The sequence below is a fragment of the Mirounga leonina genome, unplaced genomic scaffold (genome assembly GCF_011800145.1).
Source record: "Mirounga leonina isolate KUSES-001 unplaced genomic scaffold, KU_Mleo_1.0 Mir_454, whole genome shotgun sequence".
Lineage (NCBI taxonomy): Eukaryota > Metazoa > Chordata > Mammalia > Carnivora > Phocidae > Mirounga > Mirounga leonina.
In genome coordinates, this window is record NW_023270763.1 from 16,451,719 (window position 1) to 16,474,931 (window position 23,213).

The window sequence follows — 23,213 nt, forward strand, 5'->3', positions numbered from 1 at the left end:
AGAGCAATGGTGGTTGAGTCTGTACGTCTACCCACCCCAAACCTCAGGCCACCCATTTCCCCCTCTCTTCACTCAACCCATCCTCTGTCCTTAAACCCCCATCCCCCACCCACTCTTCCCCAAAGATACTGAGCAAGCACTTTTGTACAATAAAGTTTAATCACAATTATAAAAATGTGGCGTTGGGTTTGCGCTATTAACATATGTACAATCCAGCCCAACAGGAAGGGCCCACCCCCCACCATCCTGGCCTGACGGAACAGGAGCTTCCAGACGCCAGGGTGGGAGGGTGACCCACAGGGTCTGGCAGGAACAGAAGATGAGGCAGGGTTCCAGGCACGGAGTCCCTAGGACTGGGGGCACAGGGCCCCCCCCAGGGGGAGAACATGGCCACTGCCCCTAGAGACCCCTAAACTGGGGAGGGGTGCACGCAGGGCACAAAGGGGAAGTCCCCATTAACACAAAGCAAAGGGGCTAGCAGCCCCCCAAGAACAGGATCTGTACAGGCCGGCACCCCAGGTTTCCACAGGAAACAGCTGCTGGCAGCTACAAAACATTTACAGCTTCTTCTCCGCAAAGAAAAAAAGTTAGGGGGTGGGTGGGCAGGGGCGACGGGGCAGGCAGACGTTGCCTCAAGGAACTGAGGCTCCCTCACTGGGCTCGGGGCAGGTGAGGCCTGCGGAGCCCCAAGGGGAATAAATAGGGGCGCGGGCACCCGTCCTGCCCCTCAGTTGAGGGAGCCTCGGCAGCTCTCGGTGCCGCACAGACACGGGATCTTGTTGTCCTCCAGCGGGAACTTGTAGTCGTACGTGATCTCCTCATCCACGCCGATGGGCTGCTTGGAGTAAATCACAATCTTCTTCTGGGACTCGATGGTGATCACCTTGGCATAGCAGTTGGGCTGCACAGGGGAGGGCAGTGTGAGCCGTGGCCCCTGCCCCGGGATCCCCGCCCCCCACCCCCGGCCGGGACCCCCCCACCCCACGCACCGTGCAGCAGTGGTTGATGAACCTCGCCAGGTTGCCGCACTTGGTAGCATCGATGATGGTGTCGTGGTCCACCCGGAACAGGTAGCTGCTGCCGATGCCCTCCTGCACGTAGCGCTTCTCCCGCATGTCGGCCACCATCTGGTAGAACGGGGCGCCGCCACGGTCAGCTGCCAGCCAGACCAGGCCTGACCCCACCAGCCCCCGTGAAGGGGCCCCGGACAGTCCCCAGCTACCACCCTGGGAGCCACATCGACCTGTCCTGGACCTGCAGAGCTCTTCCTCTGGCTCCCACCAACCCAAGGTGCTGTCTGCTTCCGGGAGCCCTGTCTCTTAGGGTCCCCCCCCCGGCCCTGCCCCGGATACCTTTGGCTGCCATTCTGAGTCTCCCAAAGGGCACCTCGGGGAAGTCTGCAGGGGTCAGTGGGCAGGAGCCCCTGCCTGGCCCAAAGTGGGCAGGCCAGTTCCCGAGATGACAAGGCCATTTCAGAGGCTGAACCCTACTCATCTCTTCTCCTAGGACCCTCTCTCTCCCAAACAGGCACCCACAGGCTGCCACTCGGCGCCATAAGGGCCCACAGTCCTGTGTGAGGAGTGACTCCTATTTCCCAGAAAATGGGACGCTCAACCCTCTGCTCTCTCCCCTTGGGTGATCTCACTCTCTTCCACGGCTTCAGCTGCCAGATAAGTGCTAGGGACTCCTCCCCAACTTCCATCTCCAGCCAAAATCCACCTCGGTGGAGCTGCTGGGCGTCATCCTCTAGATGTCCCCGGGGCCTGGCAATGGCACGCGTCCCCGACTGGAACTCCATTCGACCACACAGCTGCTGCTCCTCCTCACTGCCCACCTCGCTGGCAGCCCGAGCTACGTCCAGCTGCTCCGAGCAGTGCTGAGAAATGGCCTCGCCTCCCCCCGGGCCCCGCTCACTGGAGCCAGCTCGTTGCCCGTTGCTGCCAGCTGCCTTGGACCCACAGGCTCCTCTGTTACCTCAGCTGCCACTAGGCTGCCACTGCCTAGTCCGGGCCACCTGGGCCTCTATGGGATCCCTGTGACAGTGCCCCCGCCGGTCGTGGCCTCCGGCTGTCCCCTCACGCTGCAAAGCCCGTTACCACTGGGCGCTTGGCCACAGCCTCCCTCCCCCTACAGCCGGCCCCAGCTCACCACCACGGCTCCTAAGCTCCGCGGAATCTGGCCTCCACCGGCCTCTCTAACCTTCACTGCGGCCGCCGGCCCTGGTTTCTCCAACTAGCCATACTGACCTCCTTGCCCTCCTCAGACTATCCTGTCTCTGGGCCTTTGCACACGCTGTCTGGCAACTGGAGCACCCCTCCCCTCATCTGAGTCTGGGAGTTCGTCGTCATCCTTCAGCTCCTGGCTTCCACATCACCGTGCGCCCACCGCTGCGGCCTCCCCGAACTTCCCCTTCCCGACCGACCAAATGCCATCGTTCGGTGCAGTTCCTTGTGCAGCGGCTGTCTTCCCCCACTGAACTAGGAGGCCCTTAAAGCGAGAAAGAGCACTGGTCTTGCTTCTTCCTGATCATTCCCATCTAGCTTAGGAGTACCCATTACTAACTGTTGATGGAAGGAAGGAAACACAAAGAGGCAGGTTTCACCAACTACATCTTGGAACCGGGAGGTCACGTGGGGCTTTACCCAGAGATGAGGTGGTTCTCATGCCAGTGTCCCGTGCGGCCATCTGACCGGGGGCTGGGTACAGGGCCTCACCTGGCGGATGTTCTGACCCACGTATTCGATGACCATCTCGTCGGCTGCAATGGGCTCCATGGCAAACAGACCCCACTCGTGGATCCGGCTGCGGCCGAACCGGAGCTTCTTCTTCCGGAACTAGAGGGCAGAAGGCAAACGGTGCTGCTCGGTGCCTCCCTCAACCTAACCCCTTGCCTTGGCCGCCCTCCTCCGAGGGGAGGAGCGAGCTTTTGGCCCCGTGCCTCCACGCCCCCCCCCAGGCGACGTCGTGATGCCACCCTCCCTCCGAGCCGCTCTTCCCCCCCCCCCCGAGTCCCGGCTCCTCACCTTGAGCTGGTTCAGCTTCAGCAGATCACTGTCCATGATGGCAGAGGTGCCAATGGCGCTCAGCAGCCGCCGCTGCTCAGACCGGCGCTCCGAAAGCACACGGTTAGTCCCCTGGGAGAAGCAGGACGGGGGTCGGGGGGGGGAGGGGAGGTGAGTGAAAGGAGAAACCACGGGAAGAGATGCCAGGGGGCCAGGTACCAGGGCAGAGCCTTACCTGAGTGTCCGCTCCTTCCAGCTGCCGGGCCGAAACAGGGCACACATCCAGGTACCTGTCCTTTTCCTTCTTGCTGATGGGGTAATAGCCTTCACTGCGGGCTGAACCTGTCTGGTGCTCACGGGGCCCGTCCTGGGGCCGCCGCTTGCGTTTTGGAGTGCTCAGGTTGGTGAGTGCAGCGTGTTAAGGAAGAAAATGGGTTCCTCACTGGCCAGATCCCCGGGGCCCTCTCCCCTCTATCCCCCCAGTCCCAGCCCAAGGAAGGGGTGACTGACCTTAGCTGGAGGTCCCAAGCATTATTTAGTGTGAGAAGGACAGAAAGATGGAGAGAAGGAAGTCTCAGACCTCACCTTTTCTGCCAGAAAAACTCTGGGAGGCAGAGAAGGGGCAAGAGGCAGAAAGAAAAGAATGGCCTGGAGACCAGGTGAGAAATACCCAGGCTGGCCGTGGCAGAGAGCAGCGGACAGGGAGATAAACCCAGAGGCTAGCTGCAACCTGAGGGGGCTCCTGCCCCCACCACTGAGGCCTGCCCTCCGGTCCAGAGCAGGCCGGCCGCGAGGGCCCAGGATATTGGTGTGATGCACCCAGTGGGTGTCGTTAAGCCAGTCAGCCCCGCTTGTCTGCTGCAACAGCCGCTCGTACGTGAGCCGCAGGTAGCCCATGTCCTCCAAGTCCAGGCCCGAGTTCCAAATGTCATACAAGATGGTCATCTGCTCAAACTCACTGCGGGGCTCGAAGGTGGGGGGCGGAGGGGGCGGAGGGGGCGGGGGGGGCCGCCTGTGCCGGGCATGGGAGCGGAGGCTTCGCCTCCGCACGGCGCCCCCCCCGTCACTGCTGCTGCTGCCACTGCTCTCCGAGGACTCGGACTCCTCCTCCTCCTCCTCCTCCTCCTCCCGCTCCTCCTGCGGCGGCTGCCGCTGCGGCTGCGGCTGCTTCGGCTCCTCTGCCTCGGCCACCACCACCTCGGGGGCCTCCAGGACCTCATCCGCTGGGGAGCTGAAGAGGGCGGCGGGGGCAGGAACCGGCTCCAGGGGCCGAGGGGCCGGTGTGGAAGGCGGCGGCTTGACGGCCAAGGCGTAGTTGTGCTCCAGGAGGATGTGGCTGAGCAGGGGGCCCGCGCGCTCGGCCTCGTCCAACGTCTCTGTGGCCTCCGAGTCATCGCGACGGGCTGGGGTCAGGGCCAGGTCGGCCAGCACCGCCAGGTCCACTTCTGTCCCTGGCTCAGCTTCCTCCTCCTCAGCAGAGCGGCCGCGGCCCCCAGGCCGGCTGCGACCTCCTCGGGACACCTCCTCAGGCCAACTCTTAACCAGAGACGCATGGTCCAGGGGCAGGTTTCGAATGGTCCGCTCCACGGCCCGGGGGGCTTTGCGGGCAACGGGGCCAGGAGACTTGATCTGCGGAGGGGCGGCTGGGGGCGGCTCTGGTGCCGGCACCTCCTCCAGGGCAGAGAAGGAGACAGTTTTCCGGCGTTTCTTGGGTGGGGGCAGGAGGGGGATAGGAGAGGAGGGGCGCTCATCGGGCCGGGGGGCGGGGGCCGCAGGCCCCACCGGCGGCTCGGCGGGCGGCTGGGGCACACTGGGAGGCGGCTCCTCAGTGGAACCTGGGGAAGGAAGCACATAGGGAGAAGCAGAGGGTCAGCAACTCGGGCCAGCCATCCTCAGAGGGGATTCCGTGCGGGCGGGGCACCGGCCAGCCTCGCCGGGGAGGCCGCACGCAGGCTGCCGGCTCTCCTCCGCTTCGGGCGGTCACTTGTCCTGGCTCGGCCGACAGAGCTGCCTCACGCCCGCCATGTCCTCGGCACCGTGGGCTCCCTTGGCAGGAGGAGATTCTGCACCTGCTCGTTCACACAGTCGACAAACATTCACGGAGCACCAACTCCCGTGTCAGGCACGGGGTAAACAAGTCGAGCAAACGCTTTCAAAACCCTCAACAGAGCTTACAGTCCAATGGGGACAATGACAGGAAACAAATGTACAGCCCAAACTGCGCAGAGTCGAGATGGGGGCTCTAGAGAAACCAACGCTTAGGCTCAGGCCTTTTTACCAAGACTGGCAGTGACTGAACTATGTCCAAAGACTAGGCACCCAGGCCAAGACTATTTCTGCCGGCCGCACTGCATGATGGGGATGCAATTAACCCTCTCTGAATTAAAGTATGTTATTTCAACTACAATGTTCTCTGTTTAGTGATGTGAAAAAGATATAATGTAAGCAGCTGACTCTTTGTATTAAAACACTGCATAAAATCTGTTTCCTTCCCACCACCTGCCAAGTAGCAGGAGGGTTTGCCAAAGTGGGGAGGGTTCAGGAAGACTCCCCTAAAGAAGCTGAGGGTGAAGTTGAGATCCCAAGGACGGGCAGATAGCCTGCAGAGGGGACACACCGTCTTGAGCAGGTGGTGTGATCTCTCTCCAGTCCACCAGACAGGAAGCACATCCTCCCTGTTGGGATCCCCAAGTCTGTTGCTGAGTGTGGGGGTCTGAATACAGCTCAAGACGTACACTGACTTGTCCCTGGGGCAGACCCGGTCCTGCGGACTGACCCTCTCCGCTCCTAGGTTTCAGCCACCAGAACAGGCATGGCCTTTCAGACCTGCCTCTCCCTTCTTGCCTACTGGGAAAGCTCACATGCGGCTTTTAGCCCCAGCTCAACGCCATCTTTGTGAAGGCTACCCCAACTTCTCAAGACGCTGGTAGTAACTTCCTCTCAGAACCAGAAGGCCGGTGGTTCTCAAGTGCCAGGCTTCAGGGCGGCAGCAGACTGGTAACTAGTATTTTGCACCAAGCACCAATCCAAGACTTTGACGTATGTTAACTACTCATTTCTTTTTCTTTTTTTTTTTTTAAGATTTTTATTTATTTGAGAGAGAATGAGAGACAGAGAGCACAAGAGGGAAGAGGGTCAGAGGAAGAAGCAGGCTCCCTGCCGAGCAGGAAGCCCGATGCGGGACTCGATCCAGGGACTCCAGGATCATGACCTGAGCCGAAGGCAGTCTAACTACTCTTAACTACTCATTTCGTTCCCCACAACCACCCCGTGAAGTGGGTACTATTATTAAACCCAGCTTACCGATAAGGAAACTGAGGCAGAGGGAGGTTGTTAACTGGCCCAAGGTCACACAGCTCACAAATGCCAGAATAAGATCTGCACCTCAGGCGGCCAGGGTTGAACTTCGAGCTCTCTTCAACTGCCCCATGCTGCTCTGGGCATCCCGCAGTGGGACTCGGTGGTTTGACGTCTGGCTCTAGCACTCCCAGAACTAAAGGGCAGCCAGCTCCAGGCCAACCTGTGTCCATGACCTTAACAGCCATTCACCAGCCAGGCACCCCGAGCAAGGCCCTCCGCCTGCTGTCTCCCGAGGCTCTGGAGAGCAGCCGGAGTCTCAGCCAGCAGTGAGCCACACTCTGAAGCTAGTGAGGCGCCGGGTGCTCGTCCCAGGCCCTCCAGTTTCTCCAAGTCTCCTTCTCTCTGCTGTTCTGGGGCAGCCCTGCCTTTGACCCATCATCCCAACCGAGCCACTGTGCCCTCTGGAAGCCTGGCTCTTGAGGAGAACGAATTCCCCTCCTGGCTCAGCTTCTTCACACAGACTTCTCTTTCGCTTCCTGTTCTCAAAGAAACCTGGCCATGCTTTTCCTTTAGGGAGACAACTTTTGGGATAGCTGCCCAGTCTATACAACTCCCAAAAGCCAAGGTTTCTACAACATGACCTGCCCCACTCCCTGCCCCAGCCAACATTAACTGATAACCTGACCCAAGCCAGGCCAACCAGAAACTTCCCTGAGAATAAGGATCTAAGATAGGAGTGGGTTTCTCCGTAGGAGTGGACAGAAGCAGGGAAGCCCATCTGCAGGAGAGGAATGAATCAGACCAGAAGACAGAAGAAAGGCAAATCCCAAAGGTGTCCAGGTCCCATCTTTGGGTTTCACCAGACAAGTCCTCTCTTGCCTTCGGGCCACATACTCTCTATCCAGTTGCATCCTTGGAACTCGAACATCCCCATTGTTCTCTAAAAGCCAAGGGACCTGCCTTAACCTTCTTTCCCTCTCCCAACTCTGCCATCTACTTCCAGGACTGTTCACCCCATTCTTCCCTCTCCAGTGCCTTCCTTCACTCATTCTCAGCTAGCCTTCCCCACTCACACACATGACCTTGGTAACCCCCAGATGGCCCCACCCAGGACCTTAACCCTCTGATGCCCTGCCCTCTGATCACAATTCCTCAGCTCCTTTCAGTTCACGCCACTGCACCTGTTCCATTTCCCACCTTCAGGCTCCCCCTAGCCTGTCACCCTCCTCCTAAATGAGCCACTCTCATTCCTGTGCCTGCCCCCTGTGCCCGCCAGCAGGGCCCCCACTCTGTCTTCCCCTTTCACAGCACTTTCCACAGCCTTCAGCCACCGCTGCCACCCTGGAGACCCCCAACCCTAACTTTGCCCAACCACCTGCATTTTCTCCTCCTTCACCCGACTCCCAGTCTCAGCAGGACATCTGGGTCGCGAGCCCTGTCCATTTTCATCCTCACTCCTCACTCTCCTTCCCCAAGGCTCCTCCTCTACCCATCCCTTTGTGCTCAGAAAATGCCCTTCCTTCCTACTACAGAGTGAAACAGGGCGTCCTTGGGCATGAAAGCCCACATCTCTCTGCCTCCCCAATTATGGGTGTACGTGCGTCAGGCCTAGAGGTCACCCGCCCACCCCCAGGTAGGCCACCCTGACAGGTGCTGCGCTCTCTCCTGGCCCGTCTACCTGCCTCGAATCTACATGCTTGTTTCACCTTTTTAGTTTTTGAAAAACTAACCCTCCACCAACCCTGCATTCTCTTTCATCTCTCTGATCCCAGCTGGGTGACCTCAAGCATCTCTCTAAGCCTCAAATTCCTCATCTGGAAAGCGGGAGTAACAGGGATGGTGTGCGGCCTGCATGAGGAAACAATCAGCAGTGTGCTAAGCCAAGAGCCTGGCCCACAGGAAGCACTCAAAAAACGTTACCTAGTATCACTCATCACGGCCTTTAGACTCTTCTTCAGAGGAGTAGTCTACCCTTCCACAAGACTGGTTATCTCTGTCACCTGCCCTCACTCCTTTAACACCCCATAAGTTGGCTCCAGTCTGACCCACTCTACTGAAAACGATAAGGTCACCAGTGACCCCCTAACTGCCAAATCCAACAGAAGCTCTTCCTATCTTAACAAGGACCTCTCTTTCGGCCTGCTCCTACACAACCACTCCATCCTTTGGAAAACCAAGCTGCCACATTTCCTTCCCATCTGACCTTCAGATCTAGTGATCCAACTGCCTGTTGGATGTTTCTTTTTTTTTTTTTTTATTTCTTTCTTTTTCTTTTATTCATTTGGGACAGAGAGATACAGAGAGAGAGAGAGCATGAGCAGGGGGAGGGGCAGAAGGAGAAGCAGATTCCCCGCTGGGCAGGGAGCCCGATATGGGACTCGATCCCAGGATCCTGGGATCATGACCTGAGCCGAAGGCAGAGGCTTAACCATCTGAGCCACCCAGGCGCCCCTGTTGGATGTTTCTTACCTGGAGGTCCCAAAGGCATACCAGAGTCAACCCCAAGGAAGCATATCAGCTTTCTTCCTAATGCCGGTCCTCCTCATCTTCCCTTTCCTGGGAAGTCGTTTAACCAAGTGGTTCATCTCCTCAATTTCTCTCAAATCCTCATCCCCACCTCTACTGTACACCTCACTGTAACCAGCCCTGCTTTGGTTCATGCCCTTCACTTACCTGCATCTCTTCAAACCCTCACATGGGTCACCCTACCTCCTTCCTCACCCCTTCCAAATCCCCCCCTTCCTACCAGGATGATCCTTCTGGAGAAATGCAAAACGGACCATGCCCCACTCTTTCTACCTGCCCTGAGAGTGATGCCCTCTGATCACCAGCTCTCCTGCTACTGATGGGCTTATTAGGAAAGGCCGGGAGAGGCGTCTCAGGATTAATGAGAGCCTCGACTCCTCTTGAGAGGCCTGCACCAGAGCAGAGTGCAACAGCGCTGGGAGGTCTTTATGCAGTTACTGTTCATCTCAGACCACAGATTCTCAGTACCATTTGAGAGAGGTGTCTGGAGGGCCACATGCATTTACGAAGCCTATCTTGAAAACTGACTTACTGATGCCATGCTAAGAACACCCTACTCCGAGTTACCGCCATTGCTCGCCTCACTTACTAACCGCAACAGCCTCCTAGCCTCCCGACACATACTCTGGCCCCTCTCCAAGTTCTCTCTGCACTGCATCTTTTTAAAACACAAATAAGATCACGTCACTCCTCTGATGGCATTCCACTGCCCTCAAGATAAAGACCAAATTCCTAATGAGGCCGAGTCCTCTTGTACGGCCCCGTCCTTGCTCACCTCTCCAGTTCCAGCCATTCCAGCTTCCCCTCGCTCCCCACCATCCGGAAGGCCTGTTTTATGTCTCCAACATGCTGTTTCCTCTGCCCTCAGGGACTTTGCACATTCTAATCAAGCCCAGCTGCCTGCTCTGCCTTGATTTCAGCCCAAGGATGCTTCAGCAGAAAAGACCAGCAAAGACATCCCCACAGATGTGCTCAGGTTCTCAGAGAACCCTGTTCTTCTCTCTTATGGGGCTTATCAGTTTGCCATCAGATTTGAGAGATTTTCTGAAGTATTTATTACTCAACTAAACGGTCTTTCCCTATAGACCATAAGCTTCAGGAGGGTGAGAACAGGGCCTATCGTGCCTACCACTGTACCCCATACACCTGCCATAAGTACCGATGACCCTAGAACGACACAGGTTTGAACTGTGCAGGGCCACTCACACACACACTTTTTCTGAGAAATACGGTTGAGTATCATAAACATATCTTCCTTATGATTTTGAGGGTTTTTTTCCCTCTAGCTTACTCTTTTGTAAGAATATAGCACACAATACGTATAACATACAGAAAACATGTTAACCGACTACTTATGTCATCAGTAAGGCTTCTGGTCAACAGTAGACTATTAATAGTTAAGCTTTTGGGGAGTCAAAAGTTACAGGTGGATTTTCAACTGCACAGGGGGATGGCGCCCCTAACCCCGCATGTTCAGGGGTCAACTGTACTCAGTAAATAAATATCCCCTGCCTGAATGAACAGCGTACGTACTATAAAGTAACAGTCAAACGTACAAATCCACAAGGAACTTGGAAAGAGACCGTTCTGGGACGGGCAGGGTGCGGGAGCGGTGAAAGAGACCACTGCTGTCCTTGGTAGCCACATGCCTGCTCTGGCTCTGCGAGCCGCCCCTGGCAGCACAGTCTGAACGTGGCCATAAATGTCTCCAAGGGAGGACTGACAGGAGATGGTGACTTCTGTCCAGTTTGTATGCTTTCAAACAAAGCCACGTACTAGTACATCATTCACAAACGTGGACCCCACTGTTCTCACAAGGACAGATGCAAACATAAAGACCAAATCACCGGCTCGGCACCACCTACCTGCAGGTCTTGCTGGAGACTTTTCCTGTTCAGGGAGAGGCGTGGCTGGGGAGCCCGCAACCGGCTCTGGCTCGGGCTCTTCCACGGGTGCTGGCGGGGGCGCGGGGACATCTCGGGGGGGAGGTGATGCTGGGGGTACGGCTGCTGGCTGCTCCTCTTCCTCTTCCTCTTCTGAGGAGGACTCAGATGATGAGGAGGATGATGAGGACGAGGAGGAGGAAGATGAAGAAGATGAGGAGCTGGATGAGCTGCTGCTCTCGGAGTCCGACGTGCTATCATTTTCACCATCTGAGTCAGCATACAGAGAACATTTGGAGGACGAATCGCTTTCCCCGTCCTCGCCTGGAAATCCAGAAGGGGCAATCAGGCGAGGTGGGAACACCCCTTACTTGGCCAAGCCCTGGGTCTATTCACTGACTCACTACTATGGATAGGTTAGGCTCTGTGCCAGGTGCTGGGAAGTGCAACCCTCAAGGAGTTGGATAAGTACACTGTTTGCTCACAGTGAGACCAGCTTCAGTATGGAAGACCAGGGGAGCAAGGCAAAGGGAAGTCCTGGTTTCTGCCGAAGATCCAGTCAGGGGAGGGATCCCTGTGAGGGAGATGCTCAAGTCGAGAAGGACAAGTAGAAATGCACTAGGAAGACACAAGGGCTAAACAGGGGTGTCAGAGGTGAAGGGAGATGGGGAGACCAGAGACCGCTAAGCGGTCTGCTTTAACTACCAAAGCTTTTCCCAAGGTGGGTCTTAGAGAAGCTGCTGGGGCGAGACTCATAAAAAGGAGTCCAGGGTAAAATGAGCTTTAAAAGTGTTATATGCACGGGGCGCCTGGGTGGCTCAGTTGGTTAAGCGACAGCCTTCAGCTCAGGCCTGGGATGGAGCCCCACATCGGGCTCCCTGCTCCTCGGAGAACCTGCTTCTCCCTATCCCTCTGCCTGCAGCTCCCCCTGCTTGTGCTGTCAAATAAAATCTTAAAAAAAAAAAAGGTGTTATATGCTCTATGCCTCTGGGAAATGGCAATATGTTTGGAAGGACTTTATAAGAAATTAAGAATTTTGAAGTGTCTGAGGAACACAAGTGAATGAATTTATTTTTAATTTTTTTTAAGATTTTATTTATTTATTTGACACAAGTGGATGAATTTAGAATAGATGGTGGTGGTGGCCTGAGATGGGTCTGGAGGATGGCAAGATAGAGCTCAACAGATAAATTGGAGCTAGGTTATAAATGGCCCAAAGTATTGGGCTGAGGAGTCATCTTCTAGAAAATAGGGAGCTAGAAATAGACTTTACGGAGGGAAGTAACAGTGTCAGGTGTGTGCTGGAGGGAAGAGAATTCCATCTGCAGACTGGAAAATGGACTGAATAGAGGAGGAAGGATGGAACCAAAGACAGGGAAATCAGTCAACACAGCTGCAAAAGACTCTAAGTGAGAACGACAGGCCAGCAGGAACAAAGAAGGCAACAAATCCCAGAAACGCTGAGGCAGTGAAACGGACAGAAAGCGGTGACCAAGTGGATGTGTGGCAGTCTCCCCACTTAGAGCAGGTGACCCCACCCTCTGCCTTCCTGAAAAGACAGCCTCTCAGATCATCATTCTTCCCATCTGGCCTCTGCTGAAATGGCACCTCTCAGAGGTGCTCCTTCTCCAAGATATCTAGAACAGCCCATCTTTCCCCAGCTCCCCCATCCGTTACTCTCCACCCCAGTAACCTAGTTTTTCTTCTTTAAACTATGAATCTGTCTTCCAAGGTGCTATCTGTTCATTTGTCAAGTCTCCTCCTCCCCTCCAATCGATCCCAAGTTCCATAAAAGATGTGTCCCCAATACCTAGAACAGTGCCTGGTACCGAGTAGGAGCTCAACAGCTAGCACTGAACAAATGAAGGAGAAGCAAGACTAAACCATGTGCCCTAGACTCAATGGATGTGGATGGACAAACAGGTGTCCAACTGAAGAGCGGAGTTGTGTCTGGGCATGGCAGCCGGGGGAGAGGAGATGAGGGGGCGCACGGCTCAGCGGCCGGGCCTTCAAAGACGAGCAGTGCTCAAAGGCAGAAAGGCACAGTCTGGTAGTACCAGGGGGCAGCAGGAGAACTCAGACCCCTCATCCTGAGGGACTGAGAAAATAAGTTAGTTCTGCTGGGTTGTCATCAGGCGAGAGCCATGTGTCAGCACAGCAGGTAAGAAGAAGGGAGCGGTCTGGGTGTCGGAGTTACTGTTTACAATGGGCCAAGGGTTCCAACAGATGGGGCTGAAAGACAGTTGCTTTGGGGAAGAGCAAAGGAGGCCAAAACATCCAGCACGAAGTTTCTGTGGATTCAGGGAAGGGCTAGACAGGCAGCGGAACCCCTTCTTCCCCAAGCCAGAACTCGGCTGTCCTGTCTGTAACTTACCATCTGACGCCTCGGTCTCCTTCTTTGCAGTGTCCATGGCTTCCTCACGTTCTTCATCTTCTTCATCTTCCTCATCCTCCTCCTCCTCCTTAAAGAAAAGGACAAATAGGGACTAATAAGAAAAGGACAGTTGTCCTCCAGGAGGCCACTGCTACATGGGCTCCAGGCCAGAGAGGCGGTGGCTACGGGGACGGGAAATCTTGGCAGGGAGCGGGCGCCAATGGCCCCTCACCTTCTCTGAGGAGGACTCCTGGGATGCCTCCTCCCCCTCACTGTCCAGAGCAAAGGACTTGCGGTGCTTGCCCTGGGTCTTGCTTCGCTCTTCGTCTCGCTTTGGGGGCTTGGTACCCGCACGTCCAGGCTCTCCGCCCTCCTTGTCCCGCTCAGGGTCTAGGCGCAGTTGAGTGGCAGTTAGAGGGCAATTTACCATCATTAGGAACAGTTCCCGTCCCCTGGTCTGAAAAGAGCTTTGCACACACCCCTGATCTTCCTGACGGTCCGACCAGACAGACCTCATTTTACAGACAAGAAGCTGAAGCTCAACAGAGAAATACAAAAACCCCAAAGCTACCTAGCATTTTCTATAGTTTAACCACACCGCACCCGCTTCACCTTTTGTCCTTTTTGGGGTCGGGTGGAAGAGGGAACGGACTTGTTACGCCTGCCCCAAGAAAATAGCACTAAGCCAATGGGTCTCCAGGGAAGCCAATCGGACTCAGTAAGGAAGTTGCCTAGCCACGTAAGCCATCAACCCACAGCTCAGACCTAGGCAAACTGGAAAGAAGGTTGGAGAAGAGCTTAAGCATTAGATGGGAAACCAAGGTAAGCGACCTGTTTAACCTTGAAACCCTAGGATTCTAGATGTTAAACTTACCATTTCTATTTTACGGGGGAACTATGAAACACAGGAAGCTTCAACCAGCACGCCAGAGTAAGAACCACAACCAAGACCCAGGAATGACCCTATCTTAAGCTTCTCACATCTCTCCGCACTGCTTTAACTCTGTAGCAAAACCGCTACCTGGCCACTTGCCCTCAGGCACCTTCCCTCTTTCTCACTGCTTCCTGCATTCCTATTAGAAGCTAGTATCCTTTCCCCTTTCTGCTCCCACCTGACCTCCCACTCACCATCTTCATCTTCCTCAGCTGGAGTGGAAGGACGGGGCCTCTTTTCCTCACTGGCCTCTGAAATTTCTGAAGGCTCTTTTCGCTTCACCTGGGGCGTGGGAAGAGATGGGGCCTGTTTTGAACTCACACACTCACCGATCCCAAGCACCCCTACCTACCCCACGGAAGGGAGGTCCCCAGCCCACCCTCACCTCCCTCTGAGGAAACATCAGTTCTGGGTACCTTGAAAGAAGGCAGCCGCAGGGCCCCTCGCAGCCCTGACCCAAAGGCGAAGGCCTCGATGCCCGTGGTCCCCCCACTCTTGGCCCAGTCTACGAGGGACAGCAGGCCCGGCTCTTTGAGTTTTGTCTTCTCTTTATCCTCCTCCTTGGCTTGCTGTTTGGCTGCGTTCTGGAATGGCTGCAGGCAGTAGGGGGACTGAGCCCCAGAACCCAGGCGCTCCCTCCTGCCTCCTGCCTGAGAACTACTCCCAGGTCCCAGGAATACAGAAATGCATCTACTCACTCCTCTATTTGACACAGATCTATGCCACACCCCCCTGCACCAGCCCCGTACAGGCATTTTCTCCAAAGTCTGCTCGTTTAGTCCACCCACCTTACAAAAAGCAGCTACTATCATTCCCATTCTACAAACAGAAACGTTGAAGATCAAAACTCAGAGATTTAAGGGCCTCACATAAGCCAGAAGTCTTTCTCCAACGGAGCCCCAAGGTTTCCCCAGTCCCAGGCACTGCCCCTCACCTTGGCCTTCTCTTCTTTGCTCTCCCACCACTGGTCAAAGGCTCCAAAGGCCACGTTCTCCACCATCTTGCGGTTGAGGTCTCGCTGCATGATGCTCTTCATCTCTTGGACGAGGGTGGCCAACACCCGTCCCACGGTGCCTGCTGATGGTAGGGCCTTGCCCTCTGCCAGCTCTGCCTCCTCCCTGGGAGGTAGCCGGGCCTCTTCTCCCGAGATTGAAGAGGAGGGCAGGGGCTCGGCTGCCATGGGCAAAGGCAGGTGGTAGGCCTCCCGGGAGTAGGCCCCTCGGCCTTCTTGCCCTTGTGTGTACAGAGCATAGGGTAAGCCATAGGCTGCCTCTTGCGGGGGTGGGAATGGGAGGAAGGCCTCCCCAAAGGCTCCACCGGGGGGACCAGCTGAGGCAGCAGTCAATCCCTTGCCCTGCCGCAGCTGGTGAAGCCGAGTTAACATCTGGGTCTGCATCTGGAAGGACATGGGCATCCCTCCCCACTGAGCCCCAAGTCGATCCATGAGCTCTAGGGAGTTCACAAAGTCATAAATGTGGGGGGGTGGCGGAGGAGGTGGGGGGTACTCAGGGGGTGGTGGCCCATCAGGGCGCGGTGGAAGGAGGTAGGCAGGCTGGTGGGGAGGATAACCAAGGGGCAGGGAAGCCAAGTAGGGAGGGGGAGGAGGGGGCGGAGGAGGAGGGGGTGGAGGCTGCTGGGGGGGGTGTTGGGGCTGGAGGGGGTGAGCCGCCCCTGTCATCGTCGGAGATCTCCATGTCCTCTCCAGAAGAGCATGGAGAAGCCTGTAGGGGTGCAGAGAAGGGTCACAGAAAGCTTCTGCCTATTTCCTGGTCTCTTCCTCAAATCCGTTCTCTTGCCTGATTCCCTTCCCTCCCCCGCCGGGCCCAACCCTGCCTCCCAGATCCCAGGCACCTCTGCTGGCTGACCCCCAACCTCACCTGGTTCTGTCCGTTGGCCTTGGGAGACTCCCGGGTAGCCCCTGGTTCCCCACTCCCTGTAGGTGCCACATCCTCAAAATTAGCTGGGGCTGGAGGGGGCGTGCAGGGTCCATGACCTGACCCAGAAGGCACCTCGCTCCCTGCGTCTCTAGACCCAGGGCCTGTGGTGCTGTTCTCTTCCTCCTCCTCCGTGTCAGAGGCCAGGAACGAAAACTTGGAGCGCTGCTCCTTCAGCAACATCTCAATGCGGGAATCCAGGCTGCTATGTTGAGCGAAGGGCACACTCTCGTTGGTGGTCTCTGGGGCCGGAGAGCCGGAGCGGGCAGGTGAAGCTGGGCGGGGGGAGGTCCGAGCTTCTTCTCTCTCAGGGCTGGGCCCCCCCCCCACCCCCGCCTCCACCCGGTTCTGGAGGCTCCGGGGGTGGAGCTTCTGAGGCAGGAGGCCGGTAGTCCTGGTCGGCAGGCCGGCTGGGCTCAGGGGGCAAGTAGGAGGTGTAGGAAGGCGGGAAGCGCTCAGCTGCATTTTCAGCAAAAGATGCCCCAGGGGGCTCCTCCCGAGTCGCCCGGCGGGGAGGGTAGGAAGCATGGCGTTGGTAGCGGTTCCAGCTCTCATAATACGCTGGGTAGTTAGAGTCAGTCCCACGAAAATGAGAGGAGGAGGACGAAGAGGAGGACGAAGAGGACGAGGACAACGAGGACGAGGAGGAGGAGGACGAGGAGGACGAGGACGAGGCAGTGGCTACAGTCGTGGCGGAGACAGCAGTGGAGGTGGTCGTGGGGGCTGAAGATGCGGAGAAATGGCGGCGGGAGAAGGAATCCTGGTAGCTGTTCTCCGAGCGCCGGGGCTTGAAGGAGGTTGAAGTGGTGCTGGAGAGAGAGTGCAGGAGTTAGCTGGGTTCAGCTCTGTAGGACCGAACCCTAGTGTCCTGGTTCTCAGGACCCAAAGCCCCTTGAGTCAACGCCCCCAAAGGAAGATCTAAACACTGTTGGGTTTCTAGCTAGACAGTGAGTTCCCTGAGGACAGGGATTTGTTGGCTGAATCCACAGAGAAACCAGGACAAATGACTCCCAACTCCCCTTTTAGAGAGACTTCAGGTTTCTTCTTCCTAGTGGCAACTCCCAGAATCTGGGGGTCCCAGAGGGTGTTCACTCTGCACCTGCTGGAGTAGGCAGAGTCCTGAGAGTAGGGGGTGCTGCCCCGAGATGTGTAAGGGGTTCCTTGGGAGGACTGAGGGGTGAATTGGCCAAAGGAAGATGGGGTGTCTTGTCGGCTGCTGGAGAAGCTTGTGTCCTGGGAGCAAGGGGTTCCATTGCCAGGTGTGCCCACACCAGTGGTGCCTGCCGGGTAGGCAGCCGTGTCAGAGGAGGAGCGGCGGCGGGATTCAGTCTGGAGGGCAAAAGTAGAGCAGGGAGAAAAGAAGAGATCAAGTACCATGTGACAGCTTGCCCTTCCCCAAACCACGAACCTCAGTCCCCTGTCTTTTGGAAGCATCTCAGCATCTTTTCTTGGCTCTTGCTATCCTTAACAGGGAAGTCCAGAACCTCCCAAATGCTGTTCCTGGCACCCAAGCACTGTGCCCAGGTGGCGAGGGCCACGGCAACCATGAGCTACTTACTGCCTCAGCAGCTGCACCAGAGCCCTGGAACTTCTCACTCAGGGCCTTGCCCCCCGTGGGCACTGTCTGAGGGGTGTAGGAGCCGTTGACTATCAGTTCATAGTACTTCATTCGCTGTTGTCCTGGAGGGAGGAAGATGGGAACCATCAGAGTCAGACAGAAAAAACTCCTCCTTCCTGATTTGTTTTTCCCACTTCTTTCTCAGACCTCAAGTTTCCTACAATTTCTTGGAGTCCTGAATTCAGGGATTTCAGTTACCTTACCTCTATCTTTGGGACCTTCTATCTCATCTCTACCTAACGATATTACAAACGACGGGCCGAATGGCACTTTGCAGCTTATAAATAAACGCCTCTACTTATATTACTAAGTTGGATGATCACCAGGAGAGAGAAGCATCAGTACCCCTATTTTATAAGCTCAAAGAAAATTGACCTGCACAAAGTCACAAAGTTGGTCAGTGGCAGACTGGAATTCAAACCCAGGTCGTCTGATGCTAGATCCCACCATGCTCTTCATCCTACAAACTAAAGGTTGCAAAATGGCAGCCTGAGGGCTAAATCCAGGCCACAGGTCTATTTGCCCTACAAAATCACTTAAAAAAATTTGGGGGAGGGGGTTGCAGCATTTAAAACCCTGAGATTTACACAAAAACCTAGATTTTTGACTTAATAACAAAACATTACTTGGCAACATTAGTCCTCATTCTCACTTGCAAACTGGCTAATACCAACTAACAGCTGCCTCCTTTCGATGGCACAGTACTCTACAGTCCGACCCCCCCACCACCACAAGTCCCTCGCTCCTCCCTACTGCCTCTTAACACAGAACCCCAGGCTGCTTCACTCATCTGTACAGGTCCCAAATTCTTGATCCAAAATTTCAAAACCCCAAGAAACTCCAGACCAAGCATTTTTTGGAATTTGATCTCAAAATCTGATCTGAGCTGAGGCGATTTACTAGTTCTTACTGATCATACCTAGCATGACCCTTCCTACATTCTTACAAATACAGTCAAGTGCTAGACTATAAGACGCTACCCAACCTTGCCAAAGATCACACAGACAGAAAACACATAAAAGCCATAATTCCTCTGTAAAGTTCTAATTTCAGAAACACATCTGGCCCCAAGAGTTTCAGCTGAGGAATCATGAACCTGACCATGCGCCTGGCCCCAAACAGGCATTTGCACGTGCAGTCTCTGCTGGAGCTCAACCTTAGGCAGCAGGCAAGAGAGCCCTCACCTTTGATGTCGAGCTGGGCATGGATGATGTTGCCCATGACGGAGGTAAGGTGGAGGTTTTTGACTGTTTCCTTGGCTCCCCGAGTGCTAGTGAAGAGCACGCGGGCCAGGCCCAGGTGCTTGCGAGTACGGGGGTGAAGAAGGATCTCTACCTCTTCCACCTCACCGTACTTTCGGCACATATCCTTCAGGAAGGTCTCCCGCACATTGTCATTCAGCCTCGCGAAAGTCACTTCCTTCAGTGGGATCTGTCCAATATAGAACTCATCGAGCTGTGGAGAGGACAGGAGTCTTGAGTCTGGGGTCTCAATACTGACCACGGTGCCTTTGCCCTTTGGGAAACTTGGTCGAGAGAAGACCAGGAAACACAAGCAAAGAAACGGGGGAAAGGGCCCCAACAAGTGCAACGTGAGACCGACCCCTCTCTGCTCTGAGTTCTTCTCATCACCAAATAACGCAAGAACCAAGAAAAGAAACGTACAACTGAGAAATAAACATACGCAGAAAAAACTAATTATAGAGAATAACTCACTAGTTTAGCTTTTACCACGGACTGGGCACTAGGAATACAAAGATGAAAAAAAAAAAGATTCCTGTTCAGAAAAGCAGATCAGACAGTCACAACAGGACACAAATGTCAGCATAAGTATAGACAGGGTGTCTGGGAGCCCAGCGAAGGAGTGGAGGCAGGGAAGAATTCATAAAGATGGTGTCATTCCTGTTTGGCTTTTTGGGTAGCTAGAGTTCACTGGATGACAAGGACTTGTAGGACACAGAACTATAAAATAACTTGGCATTTTCTAGGAGCTGCAAAACGTACGGTAGAGTGGAACACATGTGTGGCAGGAGATGAGGCTTGGCCAGATCAATAATCATATGTGCCAATACACAAAACATGGGACTTGGCAATGAAAGTAATGTAAGAGTAAAATAAAAAAGACAAATGGCAGGGTGGAACATGAAATGGGAAAAGAGAACAGAGGCATATAACATATAAGAGTATGCATTAAAAAAACAGCAACGGAAAAAGGAAAATTAAGATTAAAAAGAAAATGGGTTTAGGAAAAAGAGTCAGCAGGACTTGGTAACAGATTATGTAATACAGGAGAGGACAATCAAAAGATGACTCCCAGGTTTCCAGTTTGTGCAGCTGAATAGATGGTTTTACCATTCATCAGTAAGAGGGAAATGGAAGGGAAAGTGGGATTAAGGAGTAAAGGTAACTTGTTTTCGATCTCTTGAGTCTGCTATGTCTGTGGGGCCTCCAGATGAAGCTGTCCCTCAATCAGGGCATACAAGTCTGGAGTTCAAGAGACTGATTTTGGCTGGAAACAGAAATTTGGAAGTCACCAATGTTTCAGCTACAGTCAAAATTATGTGTATGGAAAAGACTGTCTCGAGAGAATATACAAAGTGAAAAAAAAATGGACTGAGAGTACCTTACAAATGATTTATTTAAAAAGGAAGGAAAATAAAGAATTAGTGAAGGAAACCGAGAACCTTCAGTTTTCGAGGGCCAGTCCAAGGCCTGATGAATATTCTGCCTAGACAGGGAAATAGGAATCTTCTGAAGAAACAAGATGCAGGATCAAGTGACCAAACGAGGGGTAAGGAGCAGAGGACTCCCAAGGATGGAGTCCCTGGCCTTGTCACTCCCCTTAATTGTTGAGAAACTGGGGTACCACACCAGGGCACTGTAATGCTGTGCATTTTCTAGGAGTACGCAGTGACGGGTACAGCAACTAAACATACCTTTACTTCATTCTTCAAGAAGTCAGCACCCCTGCTTGGAACACCTCACCTATACCTTTCTAGAAAATAAACACAACTCTTCTCCATAACAACTAAGTTTCACAGCCTCAGAGATTATAAGATCTGGTTATGATCCCTTCATAGAAAAGCCCCTTCCCCCTTTCATTAGCTTATCTTGAGACTAAACTAACAGGATGGATCCTCCACACACACACCCCCCCACAAGGCCCACCACACCCAGAGTCTAGCAGATACATACCTTAAACTTAGGGACTGGGAGGGAAAAGTCTCTGTTTTTGGACCTGACGTGGCAACGGGGATCTTGGAGGTCTTCCACTGGTATATACTTCGAGTCCTAGGAAGGAAAGCAGGAACAGAAAGACAGCTCAAGGTGAAAAAGCCGTGCTGCTGAGCTTGAGGAAGCACATTTGGAGGCCCACAGGCAAAAGAGCAGGGTTCTGGTTGCCCACTTTGAAGAAGGCAGGCTATGGGTATGGGAGTTCAGGGTGCTCAACAGAGGTAACAGAGACGAATGGGGCCCAGAGTTCCCTAGCTGGCAAGGCCTGGGGGCACTCACGTTGACACTGAAGTGGACGCCATCGTAGCGGTACACCTTTTGAGAAGGCCTGCGCAAGGCAGGGTCTAAGGCAGGATCCACGATGAGCTTGTAGTTCCGCCACTGGAAGCTCGGGGCTTTCTGCCCATCTCCCCCACCTTCCTGATCCATCTTTGCTCATTTACACTGTTGGGAAAGAGAAATACGCAAGGGGGTTCAGGACTTAGGCCTGACTCCCTTGCTGCCCCTCACTGACTAGCCCAGACTTCAGGTCCTCTCATCACCCCAGTTTCCACACCTCACCATGACCCGTGACTCCCCCAGATTTTCCCCCAAGTACCCTCTTTCACCACAACACCCCATTCTCTCTCCACCTCCCAACTCTCCCCTCAGGCCCCCAGGCCCATCTCGCGCCCCCTTACCTTCCCGCTCTGCCTAGCGCGCGCCCCACTTGGCCTCAGAGCAAGACCCCTCCCCCGCCCCCTGGCAGGCCCCGCCCCCTCCCGCCTCCTCACCGGCCAGCGGCCCGGGCCAAGCCCGGCTCTCGCTCCCACACACCCGCTCGCGTCCCCGCGCCCCGATCCTCTGGCCAAGAGGTGGCACCTCTTCGGGGCGTTGGAAACACCGCGAGACCGAGCCCGAGACCCGGCTTCGGCCCCGAATCCGGGCGGGGGGGGGTGGGGGGAACGCGCGCCGCTGCCCTCTCCTCCCGCCCCGGCGCGATCTGCCCCCCCATCTCCGCGCACGCGCGGCGAGGCCTCACTCACCCGCTCGTGGCGAGCGGCTCCCCCTCCCCCCACCCCGCGCGGCACCTCAGCGGCGCGAGGCGGCGGCGGCGGCGGCGGCAGCGCGAGACCCGGCCCCGCAGCGGTGGCGGCGGCGGCGCCCCCCCACCACCACCTCCCCGGCGCGCGCACCAAACACCACCGCCACCTGCGCGAGGCCCAGCGGGCACAGCGTCTACATTCGCACTTTCGCCACGGGTGCCGCCAGGAGATCCACGGGGCCGAGGAGAGCGGCTTCGCCTCGGCCGGCGCCCTTTAAGGCTCGAGAGGTGCGGCCCAGGGAGCCTGGAGATTGGCCGCATTCCCCGGAGAGTGGGCTTCACCACGACTATCCAGCTGCTTTGGCCTGGGGTCCTTGACGAATCGGCGGCGACGGAAGCAGCGACTAATCCCTGAGGAAAAAGGGGGCGGGGCGGAGGGGAGGAGGCCAGCCAGAGCTGGGGAGATTTGAGTGGCGCGTTGAACAGACGCAGATTCGTCAGGCGGGCGGGGCGAATCGGTGGATGGGATGCGCGCTCCTCTCTTCTTTCCTGCCTCTTCCTCGCGCGGCCAAAGACCTAAAAGGCTGCAGATTCGCCACAGGTCCTGGCCTCACTGTCGCCTCCCTTCACCCGCCTTGCTGGAGTCAAGAAAATAATGCCTGGTTCGCCAAGCCCTGTTGGCAGAGTTGGCCACTTTTTTGGATCTTTCTTAGTAGCGCAGCTTAGGGGATGCCCAATTCCGACCCTGGGGAAATGGCTACGGCCCAAAGCTGCTCTCGGAGTATTATAAGAATTTTCGGCCGAGTATAGAGACGCCCAAGTAATTCTGAGGAGGAGCCGGTCTGGCGAATCTGCGGACCCTCCTGTGGGCGGGGCCAAGGCGCGGCGCGCAGAGGGCGTGGCCAGGGCGTGTAAAGCCGGGCGTCGCGGGGGCGCTTCCTGTAGGACCCACCGAAACCGTGCGGGCTGGGAGGGGCGCCCAGGAGGTGGAAAAATACAACCAACAGTGGTGACTCAGGCCGTTTGCCTGGCGTCGCACATAATGCGGGGAAGGTTTTCCTGTCGCCATCCCCCTTGGGCCTCTAGCTGTTTAAGATGCCCATTTGACAGACTGGGAGACTGAGGCCTGCAGAAGGTGCCGCATTTTACCTATACTCGACCCACCATTCGTGATTCAATCGAAGGCTACCTCAAAGTAATGTTATAAGACTTGTGGGGCCTAAAGGCCCTAGAACAGGTCTTGTGAAAAATAAACTAGTACGTACTGGAGCTGGGATGGTCGATTCTTCAAGCATCATGGTCCCAGTGCCCACCGTTTTCAGCCGGGGGGGGGGGCTAAGCTTACGTGGTCCCGCCGCTCGAGGGCAGCACCGGCCCAGGCGCTC

At 55.6% G+C, this 23,213-nt stretch overlaps 1 protein-coding gene across 1 annotated transcript; it reads right to left on the minus strand.

Annotated features, from left to right (window-relative positions):
- Nucleotides 1-140: 140 nt before the first annotated feature.
- Nucleotides 141-23,149, minus strand: SETD1A (SET domain containing 1A, histone lysine methyltransferase). The gene is given in 21 exon segments (XM_034988822.1): nt 141-901; nt 990-1,127; nt 2,715-2,834; nt 3,024-3,134; nt 3,238-3,410; nt 3,809-4,837; nt 10,694-11,035; nt 13,086-13,173; nt 13,318-13,475; nt 14,214-14,301; nt 14,436-14,612; nt 14,954-15,661; nt 15,663-15,740; nt 15,897-16,280; nt 16,282-16,762; nt 17,053-17,282; nt 17,512-17,633; nt 18,756-19,026; nt 20,766-20,861; nt 21,084-21,248; nt 22,035-23,149. Coding segments are annotated over 20 exon segments (5,118 nt in total). The 5' UTR covers nt 21,234-21,248; nt 22,035-23,149; the 3' UTR covers nt 141-727.
- Between the last annotated feature and the right edge of the window lie 64 nt (nt 23,150-23,213).